General features: G+C 30.6%; 1 protein-coding gene across 1 annotated transcript; it reads left to right on the top strand.

Annotated features, from left to right (window-relative positions):
- Nucleotides 1-1163: 1163 nt before the first annotated feature.
- LOC113766607 (F-box/kelch-repeat protein At3g23880-like) lies at nucleotides 1164-2366 on the top strand. The gene has a single exon (XM_027310783.1). It carries the CDS (start codon nucleotides 1164-1166, stop codon nucleotides 2364-2366), a length of 1203 nt encoding a protein of 400 aa, XP_027166584.1.
- The last annotated feature ends 13732 nt before the right edge of the window (nucleotides 2367-16098 follow it).

Genomic DNA, 16098 nt, shown 5'->3' with positions numbered 1-16098 from the left:
GAACAACCATAGCATAAAGTAAGAAGAACTTCGCAAATAGCGACATTTCAACTTAGGATCTTTGATTTTGATCTCTTTTTCTTTTTTTGTGGAGGCAAGTTAAAATTTATTCTCAAGCAGTAAAATGTACATTACAATAAAACTAATCCACAAGGTAATCAATCAAATAAACAAAGAGATATGAACAAACAAAATCTAATTAACAATGTTACAATCAAATAATAACAAAAGTATTTTGGCAAAAAAAAAAAGTAATTTTGAAAAGAGAAACAAGTTCTAACCTGCAAGGTTACACCGAGGCAAGATTATTCTCATATGTTGGTAAGAGAATATGAATAAAGCATGCATGGATGAGCAAACAAACTTACGGAATTAAGTAGGAATTTCAAGATGGTTTCACACGTCTCAGTATTATCGTATTGTGACAGACTAATATAAGTGCTAGAAAAACTTCATGGTGGTGATTTTACCCTATAAAGATTTAATGTTAGAATTCGAATTTAGTCCGACCTTGAAATTGTGGAGAGTCTCGCAAGTCAATAGTACCTAACCATCTAAAAGTTTAAAGCCAAGATTTGGTATGCAAGTATGTAATCCTGGTGTTAGTTTTTACACTCTCTTAAAATTGCAAGTTTTAGGGTGTGTTTGATAAAACTAAAGTTTGAAAACTGAAATCTGAAATTTGAAATCTGAGTTTGAATTCATTAAATTATTGAATTGTTAAGTATTAAATCTAATACATTTAGGTGTATATCACATTTAATAAGTGAATAGGTTATCACTTAATTTTGGGAGCAAGTTTTACTTAAGAAATTTAATGTCACTTAATTAATTCAAATGTTCAATTTTTGGTTATCAAACGATCTGAATATGTTAAGATCTAAATTCATTAAATTTAAATATTGAATTGAGTTGTCAAATAGGGCTTTAATTATTGTTGAGTCAGCAAATCCTTATTCATGTCTGCAAAGACTTGTTTCAATGATAGAATTTCAGTTGAGTAAGGAGCTTTGGAGCAGAACAAACATTTTTTCTTTGTTGGGTTTTTAGCCGAAATATTTATGTCATAAATATTTTTTTCAGGAGTTGACTTTTAGATTGGAAGCATAATTTAAATCAACGTCTTCTGTACTGCATCCTCAAACCCTCCCTAAACCCTAGGCATGGACAGGCACGCTGAACAACCGAAGAGAGGCAAAAACACCCACAAGATACAGTGCCCGTCTTCTTCTACTTCGAATCCGGAATCCGAACCAGAAGAAATCTCAATCAGTTGTCACGTGCCTGATGAAATCATCACCGAAATCCTCTTAAGGTTACCCGTTGAAGCCCTATTGAGGTTCAGGTGCCTTTCAAAAACTTGGCTTTCATTGACCTCAAACCGAAAGTTCATCAGATCCCATTTGGTTATATCCTCCAACAACGATGTATTTGAACACCACAGGGTCATTTTTGCTGGTCCTGACGAGTCCTCTCTCTGTCCAAGATCTCCCCTGAAACAGTGTTCTATCCACCCTGAATTACCTAAATTCCTAAGTGAGGCAACTGACTTTTATCCTTCCCTGGAACTCAACGACACCTCATGTCCAGAAATTTTGGGTTCTTGCGAAGGCTTGGTTTTTGTTTCATGTTCGAGTTATTATTTGTGGAACCCATCGATCAAAAAGTCCAAGAGATTGCCTGATTTGGTTCCTCGGGAATGTAATTTTTGTTTCAGCAAATATGTATGTGGGTATGATGCGTCTATTGATGATTACAAAGTATTTAAAATTTCAATTGAGGGAACAGAGGCCCATGATACTATTATAGAGGTCTACAGTTTAAACACAAATTCTTGGAGAACTATTGAGGGTTTTAAGGGTGACCCTTATGAAAACAGTTTTTGTTTTGTGAGTTCGAAGCTGCATTGGACTACATGTCCCACATTTAGTAGTGTGGCAAAAATCCGGTGTCTCGATTTGACGAATGATACTTATGGAGAGGTGGAACAACCGGAATTTGGAGATGGGAATTGCTTTTATTGGAGCTTGCATGCTTTAGGAGGGTGCTTTGGTTTGTGTTGTTACCATCAAGGTTATGATTTACGTCTTGATATTTGGATTATGAAAGAGTATAGCGTGAAAGAATCCTGGATTAAAGTGGTTTCTGTTCCTTTGGATGATCCTAGGTATGGGTATGAAGTAGATACCAAACCCTTTTTGGTGTCAACAGACGGTAAAATTCTGTTCAAGTTTGATGTGTGTTTGGCGTTTTACAATCCAAAACATAAATCCCAGCCATATCCTAAGTTTGATTGTAATATGAGTTATTCTTTGGGGTTGGAAGTGTACGTTCAGAGCTTAGTTCTGCTTCATGATAATGATTGAATATGAAAGCCGCAATGATTTCCTCTGCTGTATCTCTTGTAAGTGTCGAGCTCTCCCTTAATTCTTCAATTGCAGTAACAATTCATTGCTCATGATCATGGTTATTTGTTCATGATTGAAGATCAATTGTTAAATATGCATAAAGTACCATTGATTTGTAGTGATTGTGAGTTTAAGCTTTCATTGAAATTCTTTTGCTACTTCGTAGGACAGTTACTTTCGAATTAAATGATTTACCAGTGTGATGCAATTAGGGTGATTTCTGATGGCTTCTTAGTTACAACTTACAACTGTTAAATCCCAGGTTACTGTACCTTCCTTATATGATTTGATTTTCAAATTTAAATTCACATCGTCATATGATATGATCTAAACGTGTTAGTGTAAAAAATAATAATTATATACTGACAGAGAATAAAAATGTTACCTTGCCTTATGTGCATAATATATATGATGGTTAAACCTTCTTATGACCTTGTCATGCATCACGCTATCGCTAAATGCGAAACTAAGTTTTAGTTTTTCCAATCTTTGTGCTTGTCTTAGTCAGATAATAAGTGAAGTTTAATTTTTTTGTGCTTCTAATTTTAGGATGAAGTCTTGACTACAACAATTAAAGGGGGAAAAAGATCAGTTTGTGTTTCTATTATGCAAAAAAGTTCTCTCTCTGGTGGAACTGTGGAAGTGTTGACTTCATAGCCTGAGATCCCATGCTCCATATAATTTTCTGAGCAACCCCAATACCTCCACATAATGTTGTATTCAAATTCCTCCAGCTTCCTTAAAAATTAAATATATTTTGAGTAGGTTCCTTGCCTCCTGCTGGGGAATGAGTTGGTGTAAAAGAGCTCTTGATGGCATATTCTTGTCATTGTTTAGACTTAGCTTGGTAGTCCTTTTGGATGCCCAAGAGATATGTCCTAATTGGCTTAGAAAACTAAATGATAAATGTACACCAAAGATGTGTTAACATGGTGCCTGCTTTCAGGTTGAGACTCTAGGATTTAAAGATCCTGAATTCTAATCCCCTTTTCTTTTCCTTTTTTTTTTTAATCTCACGTCTCCTCTACGGCTTTATTAGAAAAAATTTAAAAGAAAAGTATTGCATGCTTCCAGCAAAATGAGTATTCATTCTTTCCATTCTATTAGTCTTATTTTCATTATATTTCATAGCCGTTAAACATTTATTGATGAGTTTTTTCCCATTTTGATTTTTGGAAAGAGGTCCAATTGAAGAGACTGTCGTTTCCTTGTTTAGTAGTCTCAATTGTCAGGCTAGCTTGATATTTCAATCGCTGTTTAAGTACTCTATCCTCCTTTGCTTACCAAAAAGGGATAATTTCAAAAACCTCCCCTGAGGTTTTTGATAATTTCACTTGGCTCTCTTAAGGTTTCAAAAATTACATCTACCTCCCTTACCCATTTAAAATGATAATACTAATCTTAATATTTTAATAAAACTCTCTTGTTGCCATGTTTGTGTAAAGGATGGATTTTATAATTTTTTTTCCTTTTTCCTTGTTATTCATTTCTCTTATATTTGATTAGAAGTATAGAAGAATTAAATAATGTTATCCTTAATATCTATCCAAATCAAACGTTAAACTAGGAATTTTTTTGAAAACTTTTAACATCATCCATTTTTTGTAACTCTTTTTTTTGTATCAAAATCAAGAATAAATCAACAATAATTAAAACCAAATGGCCCAAAATCACTACCAAACTATGGTAGTTCTATTACTAAGCCAGTCCATAGACTTTATTAAAAAAAGTAGTCCACAAACTTTTTTTTTTTTTAAATAACACTTTCTTCTCTATTGAAAAAAGAATCTATATGCCCCAATAAAGTTCTGTAAAAATAACATATTATAGCAAAAGATTTATTATCATAGTTGATTATTAAATAACAAATATGCGTATGAAGAACTTGACCCTCTTTTTTTTGTTAATAATTGTGCTAAATTACTTTACAATTATTTAGAAGAACCAATTAAACTTTATAAGATAAGGGCATTTGAGGATATTCATTAAAATTTTCACTTTATTTCAAGGTTTGGTTATCAAAATGTCAAATCAAGTGAGGTAAGTATAATTTTTAAAATGTCAAGTGAACTAAGTGAAATAGCTAAAAACCTAAGGGGAGGTTTATGAAATTATCCCTACCAAAAATAGAACTCGATTTTCTGTGTGGCTTGTGTTGGTATTTCTTTGCATCGGAACGGGCACATTTCTACAATTCTACTTGATTCATTTTCAATTCCTCGTAGGAAACAAATTTGCTACAAAAAAAAAAAAAAACAAAGAGAATCCACAAGCGTATTAAAATCCTCAGAGGATTAGAGGCAGCTATGACTGGTCCATAAAAATTTACAGTTTGTACAAATGTATGAACTGGATACCTTATTTTTCAGAAAAGAAACACAATATTCTACATTTGTATTTAACTTTTATTTTTTGCCCAACTAGAAGCGTTGAGTGTTGAAATTTAATCATCCGGTGTCAAGAAAGAAATGGAGTTGAAGAAAAGGCTTACCTTGGCTTGGACGTGCCAGGGGTCGCAGGGGTTTTTACCACTATCCCAGCTTGTTTATGGCGTAGCTAGTTATTTTCCATCGACATAAAACTATATGCATCTGTATTAAAATTGAGTACAATCCATTTCTAAGCTACTAATAAATAAATTTGATGATAGACTAATACGTACACAAATCAGATGTATTTAACTCTGGCACAAAGTTTGTTTTGAATTACCTATATATCCACACCTTAATACCACCTTCCAGCAAATGCAATCTTCGTTTATGAAGTCACTACATTTACATTAAAAAAATAAAAAAACGAATTTTGCATAAAAAATATTGAAATGCAAAGAATTTTGCATAAAAAATGCAAAGAATTTTGCAAAAACTTATAAAAATGGAAAAAAAAAAACGTTGGATGTACATACTGGCAATAAATCCATGGTTCGGAAATTTTGGTGATTTTAGCAATTTGTCAGGGTGAAAAAAGGAGGCTGTCTAGCCTCCTGATTTACCCTAATTAACGTGTAAACTTTTTATCATGTAGCCATGAGATTGTTGGTTCGTCTTTCAATTTCAGGCCTTCCCCATTTTTCCTTTCTCTTGTAATGCTTGAAATCTCGTTTTAAGTTTTTTTTTTTTTTTAAATTACTATCAGATTTGTTACCGAAACTACAAGTCAGCCACTCTCAGGTCACAAATTTGACAAATTGTAGGGAGGATCTAACACTCGTCTCTTGTTGTTAAGGCCCATGCGTGGCAAACACAGCGCAAAGTTAAAAAAAAAAAAAAAAAAATTACAAAAAAATGAGGAAAAAAGAAGATAAAGTGCTCCAGATTTCATGTTAAAAATTTGGACTAGATCTACTTTTCAAAATGAATAGTTATCTCTCTCTTACAAATTTATACAATAGTTATTCGATTAAAGATTTCGTATTTTCTATTTCTTATTATCTATTTTTATTTTATTTTATTTTTTTGTTTTTTGGTTAGAAAAAGAGGTAGTCAAAGGTTAAATTTATTAATTTATTAGTTTAATTTTGACTTTTTAATGTTGACCAATACTTTTAACGTAAAAATCTTGCGATGACACTTTAATCAAAATTATAAGGGGATCATGTATAGATTTTTAAACTGTAAGGGTTTATATGATAAAGTAAAACTATAAGATGGTAAAAGGTAATTTACCTTTTTTTTTAAAAAAAAAAATTCAAACTATAATACAATCATTTTATACGATTAGAATTAACTTAAGTTGGGGGGAATATTTTAGTTTTTAAAACATTATATGCTTGGATCGAGATTCCTAAATTTTTACTTTTAAATAAGAACCACACGTATTTTGGTAATATTTACACTAAAAGGTTATTCAAATTATAGGTTCTATTCTTAATCCTCATTCATGGTTACAATACAAGTACGCATTTCAATGAGAAAAATTAATATCTTCACAAGAGCCAACCGAAATAATTTTTTTAATAGATAAATTATGTCATAAAATTTTTTTTCCTGAATAAATTTATAAAATTCGACATACCAAGAAAAAAAAATCCATTTTAAAAAAATCTGGAAATCATGTGATATATATAGATTTGGAAATCTTCTATCCATCAAGTTTTCCTTGAAGCATAAGTTATTAATCACAAACGTCATCAACGCTACAACCTCAAATCATCCCAAAACCCTACACCATGAACTCCCATGCCACACAACCAGAGAGACAAAGAATCATCCTCAAAACACTGTGCCCCTCTTCTTCTACTTCAAATCCTGATTCAGAGAAAGCTGCAGAAGAAACCTCAATCAATTATTATGTTCCTACAGAAATCATCATTGAAATCCTCTCGAGGCTTCCCGTCAAAACCCTCTTGAGGTTCAGGTGCGTTTCGAAATCTTGGCTTTCTTTGATCTCGAACCCCAAGTTCATCCGAACCCGTCTAGATAAATCCTCTAACAACAACGGTCTTGAACACCACAGGGTGACTACTCGCTGTTACCTTTGGACATTTTACTTGGAGCAGCGCTCTTTCCACCCTGATTTACCTTGACTAATAGGCGAGCCAACTGATGTATATCCTTACCTGGAACCCAACAGCCGGAAGTGGGAAAAACCTACAAAGATTTTGGGTTGCTCCTGTTGTGGTTCAGAACCAGAGTTGCAGCAGAAAAAGAAGGATGTATTGCAGAAATAATGTAAACTTGATTATAATGATGAATGAATAAAACATTAAAATCTGGAGAGTTAGAGGAATAACTTCATTTCCATTAGTGAACTTTCATAACTAACAGAGAACAAAGATTATGGAATAGGAAAGAAGGGGAAAGAAACATAAAGGAAGCCTGGGAAAGGGGGAATTGCAGAGAGGATATTCCTTCTCTGGTACAAGATCAAATCTGCCAAAAAGTCCGTCCCTAACTATTACATGACCACCAAGGTTTATACCATTGCTATCCTAAGTAACTTTCAAGTAGATCAATCGGCCTCTAACACGTGTCTATTCCAGAATCCTCAGTTGATATGGTCCAGGAAAGGCGTGCTCCTAGGTTCACGCCTTCTTTCTGTCTTCACCAGCCTTCTCACGCCTTCCTCACTTTGCCCTTCACGCCTTCTCTCCAGCTGCTCCTCACTCTTGTGTTGCTTCTGTTGACTCCATTACACTCCGATGGGTTGGTTTTTTTTTTTTCAGGCATCGAATGAGTCTTGTTATTTGTGGAATCCTGAGATCAGAAAGTCCAAAAGGTTACCTGATTTGGTTCGGAGGTTGGGGAGTTGTAGAAGATTTTTATGTGGGTATGATGCGTCTGTTGATGACTACAAACTAATTGTAATTTCAAGAGAAGAATTCTTTTTGAATGTTGGTAATGATTGGCCGATTCAGGTCGATGTCTACAGTTTTAAACACAGACTCTTGGAGAAGGATAGAGGATCTTAACTGTGAACCGTATAAATTCGATTTTTGTTATGCGAGTGGGAAGCTACACTGGTTCACATTGCCTCCATATGACCTTGGGACAAGAATCATTAGTCTTGATTTGACAAATGGGACATATGGACAGGTGGAACAGCCAGATTTTGTTTGGATTGTAAGTTATTTGAGATATTTTTACTGTAGTACTTTTTGTGATGTGATGTATGTGAGATAAAAAGGTAATTGGGAAAATAAAAAAGTGTATTGAAAATTGTAATGATGATGTAAGCAAATATATTTGGAAAAATAATCAGCTGTCCAAACAAACCAGAATATGCAGAGGCTGCAAATCCTTTTGATCGGAGATTATTCGCTTTAGGAGGGCACCTTTATAGCGTGAAAGAATCTTGGACTAAAATGGTTTCAATTACAAATATGGATGACCCCTGGTATGGATCACCATTGACAGATTGCCAACCCTTCTTTGTGTCGAAGGGTGGAGAAATGTTATTTAATTTTGGAAAGAGTTTCGCAGTTTACAATCCAAAACATAAATCCCTGACATATCCTTATTTGGGACCTTGTGAAATCAGTGTATATTAAAGGTGTCAAAATGAGTGATTTAGGTGGGTTTAAGTTGGGTAAAATAGGTAATGGGTATAAGTGAGTCAACTCATTTATACTCATTTAATTAGATGGATATAAATGGAAAAGTCAAAAAATGAATTGGGTAACCCAATTATTCATTTATAACTCATTTATTTTAACGTGTTGTAAATTCATTTAAATTCATTTTTGCATACTAAGTTATCATTTTATACCATCCTTTGCACCCATCATTAGTTTTAAATATTTACTTATAATGTTCAATAAGCCTAATTATCAATTTTTTTCTCATCTGTACTCGATGTCGCAAAATTACATACTATTTAATAATTAAACAGTAAGAATATAAAATTTTGAACTAAGTACTATAAAAGTTAACATAAAAAATTAATTCAAAAATTTTGAATCTTTAGTATTTTTTCGTGTGTAAATTTAAAATTTCATTTTGGAAAAATAAAAAAAGAGGCTGCAACTTGTCATAAATTGGTAATGCTGAAAAATGAGTAAATTAACAAACTAAGAGAAAATAAAATGATAAGATAAAACCAACAAATAATGATAATAATGAACAAAAGTAATTAACATAATGACAAAATGAAAATTTTGAAAAAAAAAATGGGTGGGGGAAAAGAGGAGTTTTGGGAGAATACAATTCTAAATTGGTTAATTGGGTTTGATGGGTTACCTAATAATCCATTTAAATAAATAGATATTATTGGGTAACCCATTTCTACCTATATACAAAAATTTAAAATACCCATGCTCATCTATTCATGGACGGGTATGGGTAAATTTAATTAAATAGGTTTGTTTGACAGCTATAATGTATATGTTCAAAGCTTAGTTTTGCTTAAGGACAATGCTTTAGTAAGGATAGTTATGGTAACGAAATAGTTTTTTACCTGAAATAACAGGTTGTTGTACTTTTAGCGACCATTTGATTACTTGATGGACCTGTCTACCTAAATAGGATAACACTTAAAGATAAGAAAGTAAGTTTTCCATCTAAAATAGTAAGTTAACCGTAATAAATTAGTAACATTTATACTTCAAAAGGTAAATTGGAATAAATATTAAACTTACTTTTTAAATAAATAAATTACTACTTCATATCCCAAACTTACTTTTTAGAGAGCAAGTTTAATTCAAGTAATAATAAATTTTTATACATAAATAGTAATTCTTATTGATAACATGGTAAATTTGATTAATAATCAAAACTTACTGATTTTTGGGACACATGTACAATTTTACTTTAAAACATATTTCAAACTAGTATTAGGAAATTTATTTGAAATAACAATAAGATGTTTTATTAATGATTAATGCTTAGTACCTTAGTTAGTTTTTTTTTTTTTTTTTTTTTTTTTTTAGGTGTGTCCCGCAGGGAGTGGACCCCGCAAACTATTCACCACCTTCAGCAACTTGCTGGCAGCAAGGTTCGAACTAGGGACCTGAGGCTCCATCTTCAGCAACCTCAACCACCAGACCAAGCCCCTGAGGGCAGTACCTTAGTTAGTAAGTACTCGTAATATACTTGTATAATACATGATTATAGGCATAATTTAAACATTTTTTTTTAAAAAAATACTATGAAAATTTTTTTTTGACTTTTCACATAATCTCGTAAAATATGTAATAAAATTTTGTCGTATTATAAGTTTTTAATCATTTTCAATTTTTAAAAAATTTGAAAGTTTGGATAACAATAATGACAAATCTTCCTAGTTATAAATAAAATATCACTTGTTTATATATCACAATTTTTATAATTTAACACCTATGAATATAATAAGATGATAAAGTTTTAATAAATTTACATTTGGGACATGAGAAATAGTACGAGTTAAAGCCCAAACAAAATGAGAAATAATATAACAATAAAAATGACAAAATTAGTATAACAATTAATATAAGAAAATCAATATGATTTGGACTTGTTTCCTTGGGAGATTGTTCATAAAAATGGGATCCAACAATTATAAATGAAAATCACATGCATATATAATCTATTGTATAATTTAAATTAAATTTAGTTCACATATAAAATGGTCCTAAAATAATTAGTGCACTATGATACAATGTTATTTTAACAACAAATTTTTTTAACTAAAAGTCTCAAATATTCATGACATACATATGAGGGATATTTTACCATATTTGTATCTCGCATCTAATCATTAAAGTTAATTTGAGGAAAAATATTTTTGACAATAGAATTATTTTGAATTTGGTTAACAAGTTGAGATTTTTTAAACAATAAAAGTGAAATATTTTGGGAACTTAGTTGTTTATTTTCCCATAATTAAAAATTGCTATATTTTAGCAATTGTTGCCATTGACTTTTCATTCTGTAGACTAATTTTTATCAATGCAAAATTAATTTTATTAACAATAATTGAAGTTCCATTGATCCGAGGATTGGCATTCTATTTCTATTATTTTATATGTAAATATTTAACCTAAAATAAATAATAGCCACTTAAAAAAAAGGAAATTGGTGCTCAATTGATTGTGGTGTAAAATATTAGTATACAATTAACTAAAGCTTGAAATGGAATTAAATTTATTTAGTATTTTACTGCTAACAACTTTGTCCCCATTTAATGGTTAAAGAAAAAATAAAAGAGACGTAGAGATTGGGATTGGTTCCTTAGTGTGAAAAAGAAAAGTTCCTCTAAAGTAATGCTGCATGAAATTTTGGATGCATATGAAGTTAGAAATGTGATAACTTTGCAATTCATTCTCATTCATGATGAATTTCTTCCATTATATATAGAATTGTAATTTTTTTCATTCAGCACGAAAATATTAATTCTTTTTTTGTCATATTGATGGCTTTTGCTTTTAAGATTATCTACATGTCAGTGGTTAGTATTATTGACAAGGTTAGAGGTCATGGAAAATGTTACTAATTTTAGGAGAAATTATGTATTGTAAAAATGGTTTAATAATTTTCTACTAAGCATAACTATTGCATACAAAAGGAAAATATATTTGATTTTATTTTGCTTTGATTAGAAGAACTTGAACCAGTAATAAAGGAAATTTCAATTCAACAATCAACGTACACATGATTACAGTATTTTTTTAGTCAATTAGACTAATATATGCCATAAAGTAGTAAGATTTAGTCATTTGTGAATTGATAATTTTAATAGTTTACATAACATTCATATATAAAAAATTATGATTATTATAAAATGACGTTTTATAATAATTTACATAACATTTTCCAATAAAAAAAGAGTTTGATAGAAAAAATATGCATACAAATCTATAATGTAAATGATACAAAGTATATTTGAAAGTCACAAAACTTAACATATGGGTAATTTTACTATAATTTTCAAAGATTATGCTACGTTAATACAACTTTATTTTTATACTTGTGACCCAGAAAATAAATTTGTTAAAATTTTACCATTTTACTAAATTCATAGGCATATATGAAAATTGTGATGTATAAGTAAGTGCTATTTTCTATACAACTCGAAAGATTTGTCGTTATTATAATACAACTTTAAATTTTATACTTGTGACCCAGTAAATAAATTTATTAAAACTTTACCATTTTATTATATTCTTAGGTATTAATATATGGAAATTGTGATGTATAGATAAGTGCAGTTCTAGATTTAACTCGAAAGATTTGTTGTTATTGTCATCCAAACTTGCTAACCTTTCACAAATTCAAAAATAATTCAAAGTTTTTAATATGACAAATTATTCTTAAATATTTTATAAGGTCATGTGCAAAAAAAAAAAAGTTTTCATAGTATATTTAAAATGCTTAAAACATAGAACATTTATAAATGATACGTACAATTGTGTATCATACACTGACATTACAAGTAATTACTAACTATAATACTAAGTTTCAATCATTAATAAAAAATCTTAGCATTATTTCAAATAAACTTCCTAATACTTGTTTCATATAAGTTTTTTAAGTAAAATAGTAAATTTATACTACAAACTAGTAGGTTTTGACCACTATCAACAATATTTACTATTAATCTATAAAAACTTACTATTATTTGAACTAAACTTACTCTCCAAAAAGTAAGTTCCGAATATAGAGTAGTAATTTATTTAAAAAATGTAAGTTCCATATTTATTCTAATTTACTTTTTGAGACATAAAAGTTACTAATATATCGAGTTAACTTACTATTTTTATGTAAAATTTACTAACCAAATTTTTAGATACTATCTTATTTAGGTGACCAGTCTAATAGGTAATCAAATAGTCACTAAAAGTGTTTTTACCTGTTATATCAGGTAAAAACAGTTTTGTTATCATAACGATTGTTACTTCAGACTTTTCCTTTGCTTAATAATCATAATATATAAGAAGAGTTTAAGGTTGTTATCTGCTGCATTACTTGTAAACCATCGATCTCTTCTTTCTCCTTCAATTATTGTAACTAATCATTCCTCATCACCAAGATGATTTACTCTTCATGACAGTATTGATCAGAGGTCATTGTGGGTCTAACATTTGGTTGATATTCTTTTATTACAGCAAGGGAAAGAATAGTTCATAAATGCATCGATCCAACTGGATAGGTATTATGAATGTAAATTTTAATTTTGTTTATGCTCGTCTTAGAATTTGTAACCATTTTTACTACTATGAAGGACCGCTATTAAGGAATTACATAACCAAAGTAGTGAACTCTAAATTTCATATAATCTTTTTCACTTTCGGGATTTTCGACATCTACATTTTAATTCCAGACTAGAAAAGACAGTCATAAAGAATCAATTTTCGTTGAAATTCTTTACTACTCAAGAGGGTAATTTAATAAAAATCTATATTCTTTAATCTACACTAGAGTGGGAACAAGAATATCTACTTTAGCAGAATTTGGACATAAAAATTAGACAGTAATTACGAAAGGTTGTGGAGTGTCATATAATCTATTGAAGAGAATAATTCAAGTGATCCTATTGAGAAAGCCATCTCCATTACTATAAGCCATATTCCTCAAATCAACCCATCTTTCGGCCAAAAAGCAGTCAAAAGCACAATCAAATGACTCTAAAAGTGGGGGGAAACTAGAACACATCGTAACAGCTTTTTGACTTGAAAACAAAAAGCTCAGAAATTTGAGCATGGCTACAAAGAGAGAGGGCCCTAGTGTTCGGCATTTCTCTTTGTCGTGTTTGGTTCTTTTTCAAATGAAAATGTTAGAATTTGCATTGTTTTATGTAGGAATTAAGCACAATTGAATGGGCTAGCAAAAATGTTGGACCAAAAAAATAAGCGTTCAAAGTAAATTTTGACTTGGGAGGAAAACTTTGCTCGTCTTTGTACAACAATGATTAGTACAGCTAAATATTCTTAGGTCTCCCAACAATTCTTTTTTCGTCTGTTTGGATTGTGAATTATTAGAGATATTTTTACTGTAGCACTTTTTGTGATGTTTGGATTGTGAATTATTAGAGATATTTTTACTGTAGCACTTTTTGTGATGTGATGTATGTGAGATAAAAAGGTAATTGGAAAGGTAAAAAGGTGTATTGGAAATTGTAATGATGATGTAAGCAAATAAATTTGGGGAAATAAAATCCAATCCAAACAAATTATGATTCCAATCCTATTAGGCTTTGCTTGGATTGAAAAATCTGACGAATGATTTAAAATCTACTCAAATTGTTTAAAAGGTATTTGGGTTTGTAATCCACCAATTATCTAAATGTATTTTAGATACTAGAATAATTGGTGATTAATAAGTCTAAGTACCTCTCTTAGGTAATCTAAACAACTAGAGAAATTTGAGATGATCTTAAATCTTTCATTTAATTTCTCAATCCAAACGCAATCATAGAACCTCAAAACCTTGCCATCAAAATCCCAAGATATGACAGTATATGCCATCGTAATCTTTTTCTACATGCTAAAATTGCTAACCCTAGGGCACTCCTACACATGAAAATTGGTCGAGAAATCATTATTTTACTAGACTAAATTTTGAGTTTGTTTAGAAAATATTTTACCTCTTCTTTTTTTTTTTTTTTTTTTTTTGACAAGGGGAGACTCCAAACCTTGTCAGAAAAAAGAGTAAAAGAGGAAGATTTGAAAGTCGAATCACAAACCTCACGGCCCACCTATTTAACACTCCTACCAGATAATCTAGGTCTCAGAAATAAAAAGATCTTTTATCTTTTTTTTCTCCGTTATTAAATAAGTTTTGGATTTTATAAAAAATTTGATTAGTATTTGGTGTCAGAAATGTTGGGCCAGATATTAGGCCCAAAGTTATCTTGTTATTAGATCCATACTAAGTTACTAACCCAGCAAAATTGCCGAATAATTTTCTTTTCTTAATCTATACAAACCCCAGCAAAATAACTGACTGGGGAAAGCTATACAAAAGAACCACCAAAACATTTTAAAAGTCTACCTTTACCGTGCCGACTAAAAAATTATTTGGTTTCGACTTCAATTACAACCACAAATGATGCCACGCCCTAAAATAACATGTCGGCTAGAATGTCTGCCTTTACTAACTAAGGGTCTGTTTGATAACATCAAAAAGTGCTGAATCTGAATTTTTTCAGACATTCAGATTTTTTGAGTGTTTGATAGATGAAAATCTATTTGCTAAACTTGTGTGTATTTTTTTCAGCACAAGAATCCTAACTGAATGCTTAATTCTGATAAGAATCAATAGAATTACTTCAACTACTTTATTTTATCTACCAAATCTACCCTTATTTGTTAGTTATGTTCAAAATTCTTATCTAATTAAACAACATAATATTCTCTATCTAACGATTTTTAGTTTCTCTTTTCTCCCTTTTTAATGACTTTCACATCTTATCCATACTCCTCTTATAATATATTTCATTTTTTATATTAATTTGATTTAAAAATAAATATTACTATTTTCGTACCTAACAATTTTAAACTAATTAAATCATAGATTCTATTTCTTTTTTGAATGAAAAGATATAAGGGCAAAATTGTCAAACTAAACTTATTAAGCATTCAGCTATAAATATTTATCAAACAGTATAAATAGATTTAGCATTAAAATTCAGACATTCATATATTTTTTTCAGTGCTTAAAATTCAGCAAATTAATTGTTTCAGTATTCAGATTTCAGAATTCAAACTTCAGAATTCAGATTCAATTTTATCAAACGGAACCTAAATCAACTTATTTTAACATAAAAGTTTAAATTCTGAAATAGTGATTCATCTCCCAATTCGCCAATAAAGCACTTCACTCATATTCAATTTTGGTCCGGATAAGAATTATCTTTTATATGTATAATGTTGGATTGTTACATTTACTGGGACATGTAAATTCTTTTCATAAGAAACCTCCCCCGAGGTTTCTTCTAATCACACCTAGCACCCCCATGTTTTCGAAATCAAACCAATTGCATTTCATCTTCATCAACCAGCCATAGCTAATACATCTAGTAGCTCCCAGTTTTGTCAATTCATCATGGATTCAGCCTAAAACATCCCACAGTTTGACACAAGAAGTCGTCACAGCTCAATAACTATAAAAGGCAAAAGCAAAATGCCAATTAGCAATCATAGTCAGATTGATACATTGGGTCAAAAACAAACTCTGGAATATACAATTAGAATGTTCCAAAACATGCATCAACTTCTTGCATGTGGTGAACGAAAACCTGTTAAGTTCCAGCTGAGTCTTCAAGGTATAGAGACCTC

This window comes from Coffea eugenioides, chromosome 3 (genome assembly GCF_003713205.1).
Source record: "Coffea eugenioides isolate CCC68of chromosome 3, Ceug_1.0, whole genome shotgun sequence".
NCBI classification, from domain to species: Eukaryota; Viridiplantae; Streptophyta; class Magnoliopsida; order Gentianales; family Rubiaceae; genus Coffea; species Coffea eugenioides.
The sequence above is the reverse complement of the archived record's forward strand: the minus strand, read 5'-3'. Positions and strand labels throughout refer to the sequence as shown.

Excerpts from the sequence above, each read along its gene's own strand:
- LOC113766607 (XM_027310783.1), top strand. The coding sequence starts at position 1,164 with ATGGACAGGCACGCTGAACAACCGAAGAGAGGCAAAAACACCCACAAG.